The sequence below is a fragment of the Microcaecilia unicolor genome, chromosome 2 (assembly GCF_901765095.1).
Source record: "Microcaecilia unicolor chromosome 2, aMicUni1.1, whole genome shotgun sequence".
In the NCBI taxonomy this organism is placed as follows: Eukaryota; Metazoa; Chordata; class Amphibia; order Gymnophiona; family Siphonopidae; genus Microcaecilia; species Microcaecilia unicolor.
The window spans coordinates 168,119,577-168,140,761 of record NC_044032.1 but is presented as its reverse complement, the minus strand read 5'-3'; the positions used below and the strand labels follow the sequence as shown (position 1 = coordinate 168,140,761).

At 39.9% G+C, this 21,185-nt stretch overlaps 1 protein-coding gene across 2 annotated transcripts in view; it reads right to left on the bottom strand.

Annotated features, from left to right (window-relative positions):
* The window catches only part of EPB41L4A (erythrocyte membrane protein band 4.1 like 4A), a 564,380-nt gene that overhangs the window by 113,316 nt on the left and 429,879 nt on the right, over positions 1-21,185 (bottom strand). For both annotated transcript variants that reach the window (XM_030193468.1, XM_030193469.1), the window contains one exon: positions 1,980-2,063. In XM_030193468.1, coding sequence (XP_030049328.1) covers positions 1,980-2,063 — 84 coding nt within the window. The remainder of the gene's footprint in view (positions 1-1,979; positions 2,064-21,185) is intronic.

Sequence of the window (21,185 nt, the reverse complement as noted above, 5' to 3'; positions counted from 1 at the left end):
TGATGGACTTTTTCCAAGATTGGTATGATCACATTACTAAAGTTTTAGATGAGACAGCACCATAAAAGACTAAATTAAAAAAAAGATATATCAAATCTTGAGAAATGATTTGATTCTGAACTGCTTACTTTGAAGCAAGAATGCAGGAAAAGTGAGAGAGTTTGGAGGAAATCTGGGCTACCAGAACATGTTATCTGGCGTTTGAAAATTTCATTATACAAGCAGATCATAATTAAAAAGAAGAAAAATTTCTATACTAATTTGATTGGTGAGAAGGTTCCAGATACACACAAACTTTTCCACTTGGTTAACAATTTGATAAAGTCAGATCATCTGAGGTCTACGGCAGGTTCTACTTCCCCTTCAGCTGATGTTTTGGCCTCCTTTTCTGAGGAGAAGGTGGTGAATGTCTGTAGATCTAAAATAGAACCTGATGAGTAGATTTGTTGTAATAGGGATATTTATGTAGATGAGTTGTGGAGTTGCTTTCCACTTCTGTCCACCACTGAAGTGAGCGCTTCTGAACAGGTATGCTAAAGCCAAACGCAGTTTAGATCCTTGTACAGCACATCTTATGAGTGATATGCCAGAGAATTTTGGTCGGTATTAACCGAGTGGTTTAATAATTGTCTATCAGATGGCCAGTTTTTGTCCAGATTTGATAATAGTGTTTGACTCTCATTCCTAAAAAAGCTAATAGTGATTTGTCATCGCCTAGCAACTATTGCCCTGTGGCTTTAATCCCTATATTTACAAACGTTATTGAAGAATATGTTTTACAACTTTTGGACAACTACTTAACTGATAATATTTTACACCCATCACAACCTGGGTTTTGGCAAAACTATAGTACTGAGACAGTAATAGCTTCTATTGTTGTCCACGATAAAGAACTTATGAGTCAGAGTCAGAGAGCTGTAGTGGTGCAGTTTGATTTGTCTTGTGTGTTTGTTCTGGATGATCATGGCATTCTTTTACTCAGACTGAGTGAAATCAGAGTTTGTAATAGAATGTTACATTGGTTTACAGGTTTCTTAACTTTACAGAGGGAATTGTTATTTAACCTCCTTCGTTGTCTCCTGGGATTATTATTACAGAAGTCCATTTTTACATCTATGTGGATAATATTACGATGCTATTCCTTTTACAGGATGATTGGGCATCTACGTTGGCTTTAATATCTTCTTGTGTAAGTTATATTGCTATGGGTGTCTCTATCGTTAGCATGCGCTACAAAGTTTGAGCACCTACAGCGCAGCTTAGTAAACAGGGCCCTATATATGGGGAGCCCTCTCTTTATCTTATGGACTGGATTACTCTATTACACATGAAAGCTGGAGCCAAAACTCAGAACTTAATGTTACTGGCTCTTCCCTCTATCAGATGGATTACAAAATGAAAGGTGTTTGATTCTTCTCTTTATTATCAAGTTGCCTATTATCAGCTTCAGACCTTAACTAATTACTATGTTCTTAGAAAGGCTCTTAAGACATTTTTGTTCACAGAATCAAGATGAGATAATTGTCAAATATGTTAGTGTCTGATGATTTGTAACGAGATATGTACTGAATTTCTGCTATTTTTTCTTACATTGTGATCCGCAGTGAACCATGCGTGGTATCTGTGGAATATAAGCAGTGCGTAACATAACATAACACTGAATGATTGATATCTATCCTATTTTTAATTATGGAGTTCCTTTCCTATTAATTTTTAACAATTGTAAACCACCTTGACCTGTGCTACAAATAAGGCAGAATAGCAAATTCAGATAAATGATAAACATGTAAGGGATTATTTTGTCTGGCTCACTTGCAGTTCCAGAAACATCGAAACTGATGGCAGACAAAGACCATATTGTCTCTGCAGGCTGTGCCTCCATATCAACTACAGTCATTGACTTCTCATTAATACCACAAGCTTTTCATAATATTCCGAGTAACGCACCCCATGCTACATGATTGCTTGAGTCACAGTACCTTTGAGGACCATTTTCTTTCCATGGAACACTTGCTTTGCTTCTTTGGGTTTCTGGACTATTGTCACATTTTACTTTCTTGATGCTTTAAAAAAATAAAAAGACCATTATAAAATAATAGTTTGCAACAGTTTGTTAAACCTTGAACTAGCAGTCTCCAATTCCTGAAAAATCCAAAGATGCATTTCGTGGGAAGAGTCAAAAATATTGTAATTTGAGATTTGTATCAAATTCCACCCATTCTCTGAGTAGTACAAAATAGGTACAGTTTAATAGTAGCAACTTCAAATTAAAAAAAAAAATACAATTAAGGAAAAACTTTCTGAAGAGGAAGAAAGGGTACAGAAGTTTCTGCTTTTCTAAATTTCTATTTGGATGAAATTCAGTCAGCTCCCCAAAGCCTAAGGAAACCAGATAAAATACAAATGGTTAAGTTCAATTTTAGCTGAATAGCAGCTCCAATTTTGAACCTGTCTAACCAAAGAGAAGTTACCTGGCTAAATTTAAGCCCATCTTTTCTCTGTCCCCAAGGATCACTGGCTAAATTTATATAGCTAGTGCTGAAAATAAAAGTTAACTTCTGATCTTCCTCTGACCCTCAAAATACTAAGGATCCCCTCATCTTTTGTGCAGTTAATCCAGCCCTCAATTAAACCTGTAGAACAGTGGTTTCAACCCAGCCCTTAGGACACGCCCAACCAGTCAGGGTTTCAGGATACCCACAATGAATATGCATGAGATAGATTTGCATATAATGATGGGAGTGCATGCAAATCTAGCTCATGCATATTAATTTAGGGATATATCCTGAAATCCAAACTGGCTAGGTGTGTCCTGAGGACTTGGTTGTAAACCCCTGCTCTAGAGAGATGAATGTAGCGTTGCATGTGTGAAATTTTCATCCTGCAGCACATAGCTACCTAACTCCTTAGTAAGGTGACGTGGAGGGGCATAATCGAACAGGGTGCCCAAGTTTTCATGAGGGCGTCCTCGCAGGACGGCCCCGCGAAGGGGCGGGGAAATCCGTATTATCGAAACAAGATGGGCGTCCATCTTTCATTTCAATAATACGGTCAGGGACGCCCAAATCTCCACATTTAGGTCAACCTTAGAGATGGTCGACCTAAATGCTGAGATGGTTGACCTTAGAGATGGTCGTCCCTGGTTTTCAGCCATAATGGAAACCGAGGACGCCCATCTCAAAAATGACCAAATCCAAGCTCTTTGGTTGTGGGAGGAGCCAGAATTAGTAGTGCACTGGTCCCCCTCACATGCCAGGACACCAACCAGGCACCCTAGGGGGCACTGCTGTGGACTTCACAAATTGCTCCAAGGTGCATAGCTCCCTTACCTTGGGTGCTGAGCTCCTCAAAACCCACTCCCCACAACTGTACACCACTACCATTGCCCTAAGGGGTGAATGGGGCACCTACATGTGGGTACAGTGGGTATCGGGTGGGTTTTGGAGGGCTCACATTTACCACCACAAGTGTAACAGGTGGGGGGGGGGGGGAATGGACCTGGGTCCGCCTGCCTGAAGTGCACTGCACCCACTAAAACTGCTCCAGGTACCTGCATACTGCTGTCATGGAGCTGGGTATGACATTTGAGGCTGGCAAAAAATATTTTTGAAGTTTTTTTTAGGGTGGGAGGGGATTGGTGACCACTGGGGGAGTAAGGGGAGGTCATCCCTGATTCCCTCCGGTGGTCATCTCGTCAGTTCGGGCACCTTTTCACAGCTTGGTCGCAAGAAAAAATGGACCAAGTAAAGTCGGCCAAGTGCTCGTCAGGGACGCCCTTCTTTTTTCCATTTTAAATATTCCGCATACCATTTAAAACAGTGGGCCCATTGATCTGGTGCAGTCTTTTTATGTTCTAAAATTTCCCTTAAATGCACCAATATTTCAAGTCTGAAATTGAAATTTATTATTATTTTTTTAATTTTTAAATTGTGAATTTTATTAAGGTGTCCTTTTACTAAAGGCCAGTAGGGCTACTGCTGTGTTGGTGTGCGGCAAATTGGGCCTACTGCCAGGCTACCAACTCTCAGCCTCTGCCATGCGCCACCTCCGGCGCTAGAAAATGTATTTTTATTTTCTAGCGCCGGGGGCTTATCTGGTGGTAATCACTACCCGGTTATCACTGGGGTAGTGCGGGAGCCTTTTTTTTTTTTTTTTTTTTTAGTCTTAGTATTTTTTATTGGTTTTCGATACAAAGGTAAATCAAGAAACAACAACTATGTAACAATGAACAATTGTACAAAATTGGTAAGAAATCAAAGGGAGAATACATAGCAAAAGTACATTTCATGCAAAAGGCATAGAAACCCAAAGAGCAGCAGTCAGTGGTAGTTAGCACAACATGTCACACTAGGGATCTTTAAAGTAAGATAGAAGTGGAAACCATTTCTCCTCATGCAGAGCAAATTGAAATGATATTTTTGCAAGATATGTTTCATATTTATAAGTCTGAAACAACAAGTTCCACCATTCTTGGTAGGTGACTTGGTCCAAGGATTTCCAATGCAAAAAAATTACCTTCAAAGCCAGTGAGAGCATAGTGTTAACAATTGTACATTCACTAGATTTTAGGTTATTCTGAAAGCATTGGTCTTTAAGTATCACATATTTATAAGTTATTGAACCCGGGAGGTGGAAAACATCTATCATTAATGACCAGATATCTTTCCAATATTTTTGAACACATACAGAATCTAGTGTTGGGTTTACCAGAGTACACAACTCTGTTCACCCTGTTTTGCCATGAGCAGAATTTCATTGTCTACGGAGTTCTTATTCAACCGCGTGGAGGGAAGTCTAGGCCAATTGCTTACTACAGTGTTGCACTTGATTCTGTTACCAAAGGATACCCACCCTGCTTAAGAGCTATGGTTGCAGCTGCTTATTTATTGTCATTGTCAGAGAATATAGTGCTGCAGTCACCTCTCATTTTGAAGGTTCCAAATGCTGTAAAAGCACTCCTTAAACAGGCTTAGACCCAACATTTTTCTATAGCCAGACAGATTTAGCATGAGCAATGACTTCTCTCTCAACAACGTTATAGTTCAGAGGTGTACTGCTCTTAACCCTGCAACCTTGCTTCCACTCACTGATGAACCTGATGAAGGGGAGTGTCACAGTTGTGGCCATGCCCTTATGTCCAGACCTACTGTTTGTATCTGGCTCTGTGACTTGTCCAGTCTGCCCTTTTTCTTGTTGTTGTTCTTCCTGTTAGCCAAGCCTCGCTTTGGTCTCCCTGCTTCTGCTTCATTTCCTACTTGTGACGTCACCAGCCTACTCCTTTATAAGGACCCAGGGAGCTTTCCTGTGTGGCCTTTGCAACAGGTCTATTGTTCCCTTTTCTTGTTGTACTGTTGTTTGATTCTGAGGGAACTGGTGGTCTTGTTGTGCCTCTGGGCACAGCCTTGAGCCCTGTGTGTGTGGTTTTGGTTTGAACCTGTATGGATTATTTGCCTGTTTTTTTTGCTTCCAAGCAAAGCCCTGTTCTGTTTTTGTGTGTGTGTGGTTCTAGTTTGAACCTGAATGGATTACTTCCTTGTTAACTAGGCTCTCCAGCATAGCCTGTTCTGTTTCCCTGTGTGGTTTCCCTAGTTACTTTTCACTGCTCAAAGAGATAGTTGTTGCCAGCTGCTTTCCTTGATTACTTTGCTTCCTTGCAGCTGTGTGTGCTCTGTCTCTGCCTGCCTTCCCTTTCCCTACCTGGCATTGTTTGCTTTTCCCTTTGTTTGCTTTAAACCTTTGACTGCAGTGTAAGCCCTGCTTCTTTCTGACTTGTGTATTAGAAGCAGCCCTTCCCTTTAGCCTGCTTTAACTCTTTGTCTGCTGTGTTTGTTTCCTGATTCTTGTGAGCATTGCGCCTTATCTGATTTGTGCATGTAAAGGCAGCTTTCCCTGTTTGCTTGCTTTTCACTTTGTCTCTAGTGTCTGTTATTTGACTCTGTGGCACAGCCTTGTGTATTCCTACAAGTGGCTTCTTTTTATCCTTGAGTGTTGTGTGGCAAGCCTTGTGTATTCTTATGAATGGCTTCCCTTTACCCTTGAATGCTGTGTGGCCAGCCTTGTGTATTCTTATGAGTGGATTCCCTTTACCCTTGAGTGTTGTGTGGCCAGCCTCGTGTATTCTTATGAGTGGATTCCCTTTACCCTTGAGTGCTGTGTGGCCAGCCTCGTGTATTCTTATGAGTGGATTCCCTTTTACCCTTGAGTGCTGTGTGGCCAGCCTCGTGTATTCTTATGAGTGGATTCCCTTTACCCTTGAGTGCTGTGTGGCCAGCCTTGTGTATTCTTATGAGTGGATTCCCTTTTACCCTTGAGTGCTATATGATACAGCCTAGAGAGTTCCTATGAGTGGCTTCCCTTTATCCTTGAGTACTGTGTGGCACAGCCATGAGTGTTCCTTTACTATGGCCGTGTGGCCTTGTCTTGAGTTTTCCTTATGTGCTTTCTGTTTGAGTCCTCTCTGTGAGGTTTCTGTTTGAGTTTGAGTGGGTTGTTCTTTTGTTTAGCTGTGACTACTAGCACCGTCCTGAGTGGCCTCTCTGTGTGGCATGAGTGGGCTGTTCTTCTGTTTAGCTGTGTCTACTAGCTCAGCCCTGAACATCCTCTGTTTGGTTCTGTTTGTGTTTGAGTGAGTGGTTCTTCTGTTAGCTGTAACTACTAGGCTCAGCCTTGAGCTGCCTCTGTGTGTGGCACAAGTGGACAGCTCTTCCATTTAGATAGGACTACTAGCTCAGCCCTGAGCTACCTCTCTGTGTGATTTCTGTTTGACTAGGTTAGGACTATTCGTTTATAGCTTTGGTTCTAAGCACAGCCCTGTGCTGCCTCCCTGTGTGGTTTTCTTATCTTTTCCTTGTGGTTTCTACCATGTGAGTCTAAGTGGGGTTGTCCTTTACCCTTCAGTTTCTTTGTGCCTGTGTGTATGGTCTTTTGACCCCTTGTTTGTGGCTCTGTTTAGTGCAGTGTGTTTGCACTGCTTGAGTAGTACTTGCTCAAGAGATTCTGTTCTGTTTCTTTTCCCTTCCCTCTGGTATGTGTGGGTTCCAGTTCGGCCTTGCGGCCCATATGCTTGGACTCTGTTATAGGTGGGTTCCAGTTCGGCTTTGTGGCCCATATGAGTGTCCTTCCTTTGTTCCTGGTTCCTGCTTTTGTTAAGTTCTGTTCCTGGTTTTCGCTTTAGCCAGGTTCTGGTTTCACCTTGTCTTGAGTGTGCTCTGTCTATTTGCCATGTCTGGTATCTTGTTTGTATTCTGTGCCTGGTTTGCCTCTGCTCTGCACCTTCCCAGAGGACTTGTCTGCTGCAGCCCAAGGGCTCACAATCCCAGGTTCCGTGACAGGGAGCCCCCATGGCTGTGTCCAACTTTGGAAATACCAAACCTTGTCCTATCTTGCAAGACTCCTTTCAACAATCCAGACTGTGTTCTTTGTGGATAGCTCCTGCATCTGAGACAACCAAGGGCAACTAAGGGTTAGATATGCTGTTTGTACCCTTTCAGATATAGTAGAAAATGCTCCTTTCCCCGATGTTCATAGTGCCCAAATTGCTTAGGACTTTGGAAAATTTTGGGAGAACAGGGGTTTCTTAATATCTTCAGGTAAACAAATTCATAATGCCTCCTATGTTTCTGCCATGTTGAAATCTATTGTGTATGTAAAGGAAATTGCTTTTGTTAAATGTGAGGGTCATTCTAAAGCTCATACTGAAGTATCTTGGGGGAATTCTGTTGCTAACCATGCTGCTAGGATGGCTGCTTTAGGTGAACATTGTACTCTGCCTTCTCTGTACCTTGTATTGCCATCTCCTTTGCCTCCCTTACAGACTGTCATCCAAGCCCAAGTGGAGGCCTCAAAATTGGAAATTGATTCCTGAAGACATGCTGGATGCACTTTGCATTCTGATGGGCTTTGGGAGATCCACACTGGCCATGTGGTTCTTCCTGATGTCCTGCTCCTGCATGTTGCCTCCTTGTACCATGGCCAGGTACACAACAGCAGAGGAGGGATGCCTCATAAATTTTCCCAAGATTGGTACAACCCCAAATTTGCCAAAATTGAAGAGGAAGTATGTGCTACTTGCCTCATCTGTAAACAGCATAATGTAGGTAAACATGTTAAGATCAGCCAAGGCCACAAGCATACATCAATAGAACCTTTTCTGAATTAGCAGATGGATTATATCCAGCTGCCCAATGTCGTGGCTTTGAGTATTGTTTAGTAATAGAGTGTTTATTCTTAGGGTGGGTTGGAGCATTTCCTTGCCACAAGACTGATGCAATTACAGTGGCCAAGAAGCTAATCCAGCATTTTATTACTTCCTGCAGAGTTCCTATTTGGCTCACCAGTGATAATGCTTCTCCCTTAATTTTGCAGGTAGTATAACAGGTAGTGAAAGCCTTAGGTGTAAATCATCAGTTCCACACTCCTTATCACCCCCAGAGTTCAGGAAAAGTAGAAAGAACAAATGAAATATTGAAGACAAAGATTGCTAAAATACAGCAGGAAACAGGATTAAATTGGGTTCAAAGTTTGCCATTAGCGCTCATGACTCTACAAAATACACCTAATAGGAAGACAGGATTGACAACTCATGAGATAGTTACTGGAAGACCAATGAAAGCATTTCCCTCTGTATTTGTGCCACCAGATTTGAATTTAATGAAAAGTGAACTCATGTCTTACTCCAAACTTCTAATCAATACAATACAATCTTATCATTCGCAGGCTGTTTCTGACCTTCCAGATAAGACTAAGAAATTATGCCATCAGTTGCAACCCAGAGATCAGGTTTATGTGAAGGTGTTCCATAGAAAGAATTGTCTTGAGCCATGGTAGAGAGGGCTGTATCAAGTGCTTCTGACTACACATACAGCAGTGAAGTGTGAAGGACTTCCTACATGGATCCACACTTCTCATTGTCATAAAGCTAGAATTCTGGAAAAGGATCAATAGAAAGTGACGCCAATAGATGACAGCAAGTTAAAGGTTCAGAGAAAGGTGAAGCAAGATGACAAAAACCTGAAGAATAGTACCAACAATCTGAAGATGGAAAGATCGCTGAGCCTACTCAGGGAGATTCTAAAGACTGGGAATCAAAATTAGATAATGTGAAAGAATTGTATGAAGTAGAAAGTATCCTTGATATTAAGGTTGAAGAAAGTAGAACCTTCTATACAGTGCACTGGAAAGGCTCCCCCCCCCCCCCCCCACCCCAGGAAGACACATGGGAACTGGAAGAACATTTAAAGGACTGTAAGGAATTCCTCCCTAGTGCTAGGAAGAAGGATGATTTGAATTTTTTAGATATTCTATAGTTGCTGAATTCTTTCTACTTTTTGCTCCTATGTCAGTTACAGCTGCTCATGAACATAATGCCATTATTAAGCTTTTGAAAGAAGTTATTGATGTTGCTATTGCTCCTGATTGTTTGATGTGTCTTCATAAACTCCTGGTCTCAAGTACCAGTCTCCCTTTGTTGGCTTTTCCTTTAGGTGTTAAAGCCTTAACAGCACAGGGAACCCCACAATGGGAAGAATCGGAAAGAAACAAGCCTGGTCAATTTGACAGATTTAATGAGATTGGACATAGAAAGGATTATTCTCCCCAAACCAATTGACAGTTCGCCAAGTATGCCAAGCCTATGTATTCTTTAGTGGAATACATAGGCTTAGTGGAATACATATTCTTTCAGGAAAAGAATATCTAGGCACCACTAAAGGGTGTCAGTGGCTCTTGTTAGCCAATGGCTCCTGGACTGATGGAAAGATGAGGGTTTTTTAAATTGTACCACTGACTTCCCAATAATGATGATTGTAGTGATGCCCAGGAAGATGGGAGGGGATGCCCTATCCAAACTTCTACGGTAGATTATTCAAACAATAAGACAATTTGAGATCCTTATGGTGCCAAGGCCAAATTTTTCCCAGCCCCTTTTACAGGTTACTATAATCCCTGGTGCACTGGATACCCTGGTTTTTGTGCACATGTCTCACAGTCAATTGATTACCTTCAGGGAAGAATACCTTTTCCATTAAATAAAGAAGCCTTAATGGGACACTATTTCTTATGTGGTCACTTAACTTATCAGCATTTGCTTCCTAAATAGGGAGGAACCTGTACAATAGTGGAGGTATATCCACATTTGACCACTTATAACTATTCAGAAATTATACTTCAACCACATGTTTCCCAGATCACAAATAAAGCTAGGATGCTACGGAAATGAGATTTAGAAGAATCTAAAATCATAGTGAATGATCAGAGTGTTAAATACCTTTGGAAGTGGTAGCATAGAATGAGGACTCTTACTCATGCAGTAAGAAGACTTCAGGCTGTAGCTGAAATAATGGCCCATGATCTAGTCCAACACATATGACTTATTAATAAGGAGGTGACCCAAAATGCGTGAATTTACTATTCAGAATAGGTTAGCCTCATATTATTTACTTTCTGCCCAAGGAGCTGTCTGTGCCTTTATAAATACTAGTTGCTGTGTTTATGTTCATGACCAATCTCAGATATTGTTGCATTCATCAGCCTATCTTAAAAATCTCCATTCCAAAAAGCTCAGATATGGGTTACAGTACTGGGACTGGTCCTGGTTGTGATCCTGGTTACCCTACTTTGGTTCTTGGGGAAGAAAAATTGTACAGATTATAGTTGTAGTGATTATAGAAATACTAATAACTTGTATTGGATTGCAGTATTGTATGGAATGTCTTCAATGTTGTGTTAAACAGATGGGGGACAACCAGAGAAGTAGAGAAGGGACATAGGCCAATCAAACAAAGGAAACTCCAAAGGTCAATTGCAGTAAAAGGAGTTTATTTAAAAAACAGATACCACAGACTCGACATGGTCTGTGTTTCGGCAAAAAATATGCCTGCTTCAGGAGTCGAGTATCTGCCTGAGCGATATCCATTGTGTGTTAAAATTGGTAAGACAAACCAAACCAATGAACACTCAAAACTGTCAAAGAAATTGTGCTGGTTTACTGTTCTCATGTAACCAGTGCAGGAAAAACGAGGGAAATTGTGTCATGTCATTTTAAAGGTACCTTTAAAACCTGAATCACTTGTGAGACCCTGACTGTTAGCTGACCCTCTGAAATAAGTTGTTGTTTTTTTTTGCCTATATAGACTGTATGCTCCCTTTGTCAGGCAAGAAGTTCATGAAATAATAACTGACATTTGATTGCCACTGGTCTGTCTCATGAACTTCCTTCTTGCTAGCAATCTATTTTTCCGAACAAAGGAAACTAAAAACACCCATTCTGTTAAATCTAGCAGCCAGAATCCACATGTTACAAAGCCAGCCATTGTAAAAGCACTGTAGCTTTTAGTTTCAGTTTTCATTAGCTGAGGTACATGTGTGCGGATGCTAATCTGCTTGGAGGGCTTTCATTATTTAGGTTATTATATATTTCTGGCTTGGATACTATTTGGGTAACTAGAATTTCCAAGCTCTGTTGGATATGATGAAGATGCAACGTTTTTCCGGTGTGCAGAAGCTAGATTCTATGAGAAAGGAAACTGCAGTGATCGTTTTCAAGCACAAGTACTGCCAGCTTATAGTGTTAGTAGGGAAATGATATTACAATTAAATGAAGTTTATATATTAGAAAATATTTTGAGAAATGCATTGCTCTTGATTGCAATTTTTCAGAGCACATAGTCCTCACATACACTAACAGCACTGTGTTTATTTGTTTTTTTTTAAATTCTGGATTGTACATCAGTCTGATATAATGTCCACAGTGTAGATCGGTCTCTGGTCTCCTTTATCCTACTTTAGTAAGAATCTATATCATGCTTGTCCTTAATTATTTTTATAATTAAATACAAAATGGGAAACATTTCAATGCTACTTTCTCTTGTTACTTGTGCACAGTTGGGCAAGCATAAAAAGCTGATAATCATGATTTTTTTAAAAACGTTTTCTCACAAAGTTCCTGTATCAGAGGATATTTAACTACATCAGTACTGACTTGGGAACCTAAACGTTCCAGACTTGAGAAGCCCTTGTTAAAATGACTCTCCTAGTTCTCAGCCTGTGCTTGCAGTTCTTGGATCTGGAGGGCAATCTCCTGTGGGTTTAGCAGAGGGCTGCAAACTCTGACAATCCCCAGTGGGCATCACTGGCTCAATTCATACAACCAGTTTTCGGATTCGGATGAAACTGGATGACAAGTTTTGGCCAAACGTTTTTAGACAGTTTCAGTAGCAGTTTCAGTTTTGGCCTCTATGTGGAATTTAAGATTACAATTGCAAATGGTGATTTTTTTTTTTTGGTCCATCACTAGTATTAAGATGGTATGTTTATCTTCATATGTTGAATTCAGTGGACAGGGATTTCCTACTAAGCTGATCTAGAGACAATAGAATATCTGCAAAATTTACAAGAAAGAATTTATCGACAAACGTCTGCAAGTTTTAAAGAAGCATTCAACAAAGACAAAGGCACTTATCTTCTGGGATTTGTCATTCCGGCGTTCTACTTCCGGTATGACGCTGTGTTGATGCAGCATTTACGTATGCCAATGGTTATGAGCAGGGTGTGATGGGGTAGGAGGGATATTACCACATATGACAAATGTTCTTGCCTGCTTTTTTTTTTTTTTAAGTATTAATTTACTTTATTACACTTTACAGAAAGATGGGCAGAACTCGCATTGTATGGTGGCATATATCCTGGCAAAGCGCACATGCGTGCTGGTGGAAGTCTTATGCCAACCCAGAACTGGCATTATTTTCCAGCGTTAAGTTTAGTCTACTGCCATGTGATACCTCTGCGCATTCCGGCGCTATTTTCAGAGCATTAGGGAAGAATACCAAATGGTCTCATTTATATGTGCTTGACTACATTTTTATGCTATCTGCTCTAAAGACTGGCATGCTCATTGTTTCCCATGCTAGACCCCTCTGAGCATTCTGTGCTAGTTAATGCGGGTGCTAGAATGGTGCTAATGGCCCCTAACTTGCCATTTCCAATTAACTTATTTAGAAGGTGCTAAAATAAAGACTATTGTTGGCCTGTATTAACATGGACCTTTAAAGCAGGAACCCTAAGAAGGACTCACTTGAGGCATTAGATGATCACAAGATAAGAGAAATACTTAGGGTCTTACTGGAGGGACTAAATGAATTCTTTGCTTCGGTTTTTATTGAGGAAGATATAAGAGAGCTACCTAAGGTGATGATTCAGAGAAACAGAAACAAATTGTGGTGAACCTGGAAGATGTAATAGGCCAAATATATACAGTAAATAGGCCAAATAGAGTAGCATCTCACCCAAACCAGATGGTATACACTCCAGAGTACTGAAAGAACTCAAAAATGAAACTGCAGATCTACTACTGGTAATCTGCTACCTATCATTATAATCGTGTATATACCATACATGATGAAGATTGGAGGGTTTCAAATATAATGGCAATTTTCAAAAAGGTTTCCAGGGAGATCTGGTAAACTACCGGCAGGCGAGCCTGATGTCAGTGTCAGGCAAAATAGTAGAAACTATTACAAAGAACAAAACTACTGAACATATAAACATGGTTTAAAGGGATATTATTAACATGGATTTAGCTAAAGGAATTCTTTTTTGAAGGCACGAATAAACATGGAAAAAGGAGAATCAGTTGAAGTAATATATCTGAATTTCCAGAAAGCATCTGAAAAACTCTTTCACAAAAGATTTCTGTGGAAATTAAAAAGTCTTGAGATATGAGGCAATATCCAGTTGTGGATAACCAATTGTTTCAGTGGAAGCTGGTAAGCAATGGGAATACCACAGAGATCTATACTGGGAGTGGTGCTTTTTAACACATTTATAAATGATCTGGAAATGAAAATGAGCGAAAAGATCAAATCTGGAGTTGGCATCAGATTATTCAAAGTTATTCGATCACGTGCAGGTTGTGAGAACTTGAAGGAGGAAATTGCAAGACTGGAATACTAAGAACCCAAACAACAGAATTTAATGTGGCAAGCACAAAGTGATACAGGTTGGAAAGAACAACCTTAATCACAGCTAAACAATGCAAGGTTCCACATGAGGAGTCACCACTCAAGAAAAGGATCTAAGCATCTGGACTGGAGTGTGGTGATGGCCATCTAAAAAGCACGAGAAAGTTAAGGATCATTAGGCAAGCAATAGAGTATTTAAAAAAGAATATCATAATGCTTCTGTATCTCTCCATGTTGTGACCACACCTCAAGTATTGTATGGAATTCTGGCTGCTGTATCTCAAAAAAGATACTGTGGAATTGCAAAAGGCACAGAAAAGGGTACCCGTAATTATAAAGGGGATGGAATAATTCTTATATGAAGAAAGGATAAAGAGGTTAGGGCTCTTCAGCTTAGAGAAGAAACTGCTGAGGAAAGATATCATAGAGGTGTATAAAATCCTGAGTGGAGTGGAATGGGTAAAAGCAAATCGACTGTTTACTTTTTCAAAATGTGCAAAGACTAAGGGACAGGCCATGAAGTTACAGAGCAGTACATTTAAAACAAATAGGAGAAACTACTTTTTCAATGAATGCATATCTAGGTTCTGCAAGTCAATGCCAGATGATGATGTAAAATCAGTTCCTGACACTGCATACTGGACCAGCATGGTGTTAAATGTAAATATATATTTTGCAGAAAACAAAGGAGATGCAAGGTGCTCATGCCAATAAGAAGCAAACAAACAAAAAAAAAGGGATCAAAGTGCGGTTTGTAAGCCCAAAATAAACTATTATAACTAAGGTTATTTTGGTATTTTATTTATTTTATTTTTATTTATTGCATTTGTATCCCACATTTTCCCACCTCTTTGCAGGCTCAATGTGGCTTACAATACATCATGAATAGTGGAAATACATTAGGAAATAGTGTTACAGAATGATCTTGTGCAACATGATAATAATAGACATGATAGTGGTATACCATCAGGTATTGTTGGGCAGTTCTGAATATATGTGGAGGAATATATGTGGTATTATAAACTGCACTGTGGTTCTTGTTTATTCTTTTTGAACATTTTAGGATAGATTCAATACATGGCAGCAAAAGTTAGGGGCAAAATTCTAGAATGGCAAAGTTGGATACTGAAGTTGTTATAGAATACTAGCTTAAGTCAATGTTTGAACACCAAATTTTAGTGCAAGCTTTTATACCATATTAAAGGCTGGTGTAATTGCTCACACCTAAATACTGTAGGTTGCACGTGTAGCTGACAGTATTCTATAAAGTTAGTGTATAAGTGCCTTACTTGACCCTGACCCGTCCATGCTCTTCCCATGTTAACGCTCACAATGGAGTTAAGCACTATAGAAGAGGTCAATATTCAGCCGACAGTGTTATTCCTGGATATTCAAAGCCAGGACCTATGTGGGATTTGGCTTTGAATATCTGGTTGTTTTTAAACCGGATAACAAATAGCTGCTTAAGTTGATATTCATCATTTAAGTGGCCATGGATTACTGCATAAAAATAGGTCAGGCATTTATGTGGGCCCACTTATGCGCTATCCCAGGCAGCTTAAGTGCTGAATATCAGCACTTAAGTGGCCAAGTGCTGACTCCACCCCTGGAGCACCCCTAAGATAGCCGGCTTTGTACTTGGCGCTAACCATATTCAGTGACAATTAGCTGGTTAAGTGCCACTCAATATTAGTGGCTAGACCTAACCAAGCAATTTAACCAGTTAGCGGCCAGCTAAATCATTTTGAATATCAGGCCCTAAATTTATAGAATAGCCCCTTATTGCAGTTATGTGTGTAATTGCAAATTGATGCCAATTAACGCCACTTAAGGATTGTTGGCAGTTAAAGCCAATTTGCACCCACTTAATTGTTAGGTGCTATTTTAAATTTGTGCGTTTATTCACTAGTTGCAAAACCGTACACCCAAGTTTATAGAATTACGGGGATATTCTACATGCTCAGAAACCCCTTCTCCGACAATGGGTGTAGAAAAGAACTCGGACATTTCCCCACAGAATTCAACATAAAACAAACAATTCTTACTTTGGTGTCATCTCATTAACAGCAACATAAACGTTTTCCAATGCTGGGCATATTGTGAAGTAGTGCAAAACCCTACAAAAGTCATTCAGGGCTTATAGAAATAATCTAGCATGCAATAACAGCATCAACTTACAAAGCCTATATATCAAGGAGCCCACCCAGAAAAGAACTGCACTGTAAATATTGTAGAAGGACCTACAACATCCATATGCCAATTGGGGAAACTGAAGAATCTGGACAACTATAGATCCCGATGTAGAAACTGAATGCTTACAGAGCACATGGCCTTGGGCATGTAGGCAGACCCTCATCATATAGAAAATAAGTGACCACAAACTAAAAAGACAAAAATTAAATAAACCCCAAAGTCAGACTCTGCATGTTGTACAATATCAGAGGAAACAGAACGAGATGCAGATGCTCTCAGAAAGGTCAATCAACTCAATAAATCACATTAATTGTGGTCTTATAAATCTTCTCAGCACAGTTAGCAAAATATCTTCAATAAACAATCCCAAGTATGATAAAGGGTAGTTTGAATAATAGAGCCTGAACACTATAGATGAATATCCAAAAAATCTAATTGTTCTTTGCTAAAGTCAATGCAAATTGGAGATTGAATTTAACGTGTTCAGCCATCTCAAAAAGTGATGTAATTGTTCCACACTATCCTCCCAAAGAAAAAAAAACATAATCCAAAAATCTCTTTTATCTCAACGGATCCCCAATGACTTTTTGATGAAATTAGCCTCCTTAGGTATCACAAAAAACTTTTCCATCTTTTAGGGGAATTATTTTGAACAAACACAAGGGGTAGCTATGGGATCTTCATTACCCCCCTTCTGAGCTCACCATGTATGTAGCTGCATTTGAAAAAAGTCATCTATATACTTCTCATTTGTATAACTCATAAGGAAGTAGCCAGAAACACCTTGCAACATTTGCAGTTTTCACACTTATAAACTGAGATCAAATTTACCTATTAGCCAAGTTTTAAGGGTTTGGCGACTCTGTTCATCCATAAACAAAATCTGAAAAACAAGCATTCTCACTATCTCAGCATTTTATAGACATATCCGGCATCTCTCCTTCTCTTTCCCTATCTTGTGTTCAGCAATTCTCTCCTTCTCTCTTTCCTTTCCCCCTCACTTTCTCTCTCTCTCCCTATCCCCGTGTGTCCAGCATCTCATCCCTCTCTCTCCCTATCCCTGTGTGTCCAGCATCTCACCCCTTTCTCTCCTTGTCCCTGTGTGTCCAGCATCTCACCCCTTTCTCTCCTTGTCCCTGTGTGTCCAGCATCTCACCTCTCTCTCTCTCTCTCTATCCCCGTGTGTCCAGCATCTCACCCCTTTCTTTTCCTATGCCCCACCTCCCATGTTTAGCATTTCCCCTCAATCTCTCCATGTCAACTGAGGCCACCCCGAGGACAGCATCTTCCTTATGACCCCCTCCCCCAATGACCACTGCCACCTCCTGAAGTCTGTGGTGGCAATAAAATAAAAATGCACAGTGTCTTTGAGAATCCTGATCACTTGGAAGATATGCTGTATATGAAGGCATAAGGAGATGGAGGGGAAATACTGGACATGAGTGGGGTATTGGGAAGATACTGGACATGAAAAGGGTGCATATGGAGTTCGAGAGGAGATGCTGGATGTGATGGTGGAATATCAAAAAATAGAACCAGAGAATAGTAAAGTGGAAACAAAATATAGATAGAAGATTGACCCCACACTTGAAAAAACAAATAGCTAACACATTTTTTGAATTGATTTGGAGAGTTCTCAGAGTATTGACTCACCCAAACGAGACTACACGCAAGTGATTTAAATCTCTAAGGGTGATTGAGCATCTCAATCATAGAACTTCTCCGTGGTTTTTATTTTTTTACAAATCGTTCACAAAACCACACAATAGTGCTCTAATCACATAATAGTGAATAACTGAATAAAAAATTTTCCAAAATAACAAAAAAGGTGTGAAAGTCAATCACTTCTATCTATTGTTCCACTCAACCTCAATCTCAAATGTTTCAAAAATATATATGACCTGAAAGAGGTCTAATAATCTTCTAATTCACAAATGAGGCACTTATCGCATTATGTCGAATGACTCTCCTGCAAGATGTTCAATGGGTTACTCCTATATTTTCACCCATCTTGCTTTGCACAAGAACACCGGGTCTTCCTCCTTTTACTAATATACCTGAAAAAATTCTTGTCGCCCCTCCTTACATGTCTAGCCATTTGTTTGTCTGCTTGCACTTTTGCTAGACGTATATCTCTCTTGGCTTCTTTCAGTTTCATCCAGTATTCTTCTCTGTATTCCTATTTTTTCTGTGGTGCAACATGTATTTTATAAACAGCTCTGCATTCAGCAAACATTTTCTAAAATAGTATCACCATACTATCACATATGGAACTGAGGGTTATTTTACCACAACTCAGGCTATTTTAGCAGAGGATCCCATTTTATTCAATGAGACCCTATGGTAAAATAACCCAGCTTTACAGTGACACACGTTGATAACTTCCCCCTCCCCCCAAAAAAATGTCTATACAAAAGTGGGCTTTATGCTGGTGTCGGAGCATGCAGAGACTATCATAGGCAAAATCTAGTTCATCTGGAGATATGCCATGTTCAGAGGTACCTGCATCCTTCAGGAGGCCTGCAGCTTCTATTTCCTATGCCATTTTTCTCTCACAATATTCCATCAAAAATTCACTTTATTTTTCTCTCATATTTGGAAAGTGAAAGAGAAGAAAAGGGAGAAACTGGAAAAGTACCTTTGGCTGGAGAATGTAGTACACCCATTATATCCTTTGCTCTCAAAGAACATGCACTCCGTTGTAACCTTGGAATGCTCTTAGCTAGGTCACTGGGCTGGTCACACAATACTTTTCTGCTCCTAAATTGAAATTGCCAGCCATTGAGGCACAGAGTGAAATGGAAAACTCAGAAATATGATTTCTCAAAATGAGTGTTATTATCATGATTAGACATACTTCGAGGAGAGAGGGGTTGGAAATAGTGAATAAGTACCATAAAAAAAATCTCAGGCAACCTATATGAATTAGAAGTACTTGCCATCTATTGTGACTGACTAACTCTGCATTTCAGAAATTACAAATAATCCTGGCTAATGAATTACAAAGTAGATAAACTCCAAAGCTGAACAGCTACCTTCAAGAACATGGATAGAAAAACACTGAGCTCATTCTCCATCTCCGAGAGGGCCACTGAACTTGCATTTCATAAAAGATTACTGCTTTCTTGTTGACTTACAATGAATATACATGACAAGTTATTGCCAAGCCAGCTGCATGATAAATACAGAGCAGACAGATTTTAAAGATTGCAAATTATCGCTGTCAACCACTGAGCAAGACGTAAATGGGAATAACAAACACTGTTTGAAATGTCTGTATGCAAATGCCAGAAGTCTAAGAAATAAGATGGAAAAGAATATATTATACTATATAAAAAGATAGATATAATAGGCATCTCTGAGACATGGTAGAAGGAAGATAAGCAATGGGACACTCTCATACCAGGGTACAAATTATATTGCAGTGATAGGATAGGCTGAATTGGTAGAGGGGTAGCATTATACGTTAAAGAGAGCATTGAACTGAATAGACTAAAAATTGTGTAGGACACAAAACACATCTTGGAATCCCCATTGATAGGAATTCCATGTGTAAAGAGGAAAAAGATAATGATAGAAGTGTAGTACCGTCCACCTGGCCAGGATGAACAGAAAAGATGCAGAAATGTTATCAGAAATTAGAGCGGCTAACAAAACACAGGTTCTAGCTGGTTTAGCAAACAAGGAGTAAAGCGAGACATGCACAAAAGGTTTCTCTGAGCTCTTTTCCTGTCATGGTTGCAGCTAAAGAAAATTGTATGCAAAGCTATTATAATGAGCTAATTACTATACAAATGTGTATGCAAAGCGATGCACAGAAGCAGCTCCTACCTTTACCATGCAAAATTTAACAGGTGATCAGGAGCTGAAGATATACTGCTTAGAATGATAGCTGAAACAGTAAAGGGAAGAATCAGCCCATCAGAGCTTGCTCTTGGTGGCAGGCATAATTGCGGGTGACAGTTTCACTAGGCTGGCCCCGGTTGCTCCTCCTCACAAGGGAGACTGGACCTCAGCAGCAGTGTATAATTTGCAGTTCCAAGAGCAGGCTCGCTTTGCACTTTAGTTTTTGACCTGAAAATATCTTTCTTGGGTCAAATAGGCTCATTTCCAAAGCTCATAAAAGTGCCTTCCTTGCTAGCTAGCGCTTTAAAGGTAAACCGACAAATCTGTGGCCACTGCTCTTCGGACTTTTCTGTTAAATTGCTCTTGATGCCATCCAGTGGTCATTACATGGGGCTATGCAGCACTGATGAGTTGGGTTGAATGTCATTTTCTACCACTTTGGTGTAGAATCCATCTTGCAGGCTCAGCAGGACTCCATCGGCAGGGACTGGGAGCCAGCACCTCTGCTTGTGCTTGCAAAAAATTTTATAAATAAAACAAAAACAAAAAAAGGCTACCTCTACTACTTTCATACACACAGATTGTCTGCATATATGAAAGCCGTCTGCACATGCTCAGCTGACCGACTGGCTTCTCCCCTATCACATGCAAATGTGTCTGTTCACAAAAGCAGTGACCAGCTCATTTGCATATGATTCGCTTTGGGAATCCCTCTGTATTTCCAAATCGATAAATTTTACCAAAGTGGAAATACAGAGCGATTCTTTACAGGGACCTTAGTACATCTGGCTCTAGGAAAAATCAATAATAATGGGTGATTTCAATTACCACAGTATTGACTGTGAAAATGTAACATCAGGGTATGCTAGGGAGGTAAAATTCCTTGATGAAATCAAGGACTGCTTTATAGAGCAGCTGATTCAGGAACCAGCAAGAGGGGTAACGATTCTAGACTTAGTCCTTAGTGGAGCATATGATCTGGTGCAGGAGATAATGGCGCTGGGACCACGTGATAATAGTGATCAGATTTGATATAATCTCTGGAGTAAGTACACACACAGGAAATCCAATATGTTAGCATTTAATTTTCAAAAAGGAGACTATGATAAAATGAGGAAAATGGTTAAAAAAACAGAAAATAAACAATAGCTTAGAGGAGCAGTTGCAAAGGTCAAAAATTTACAACAGGCA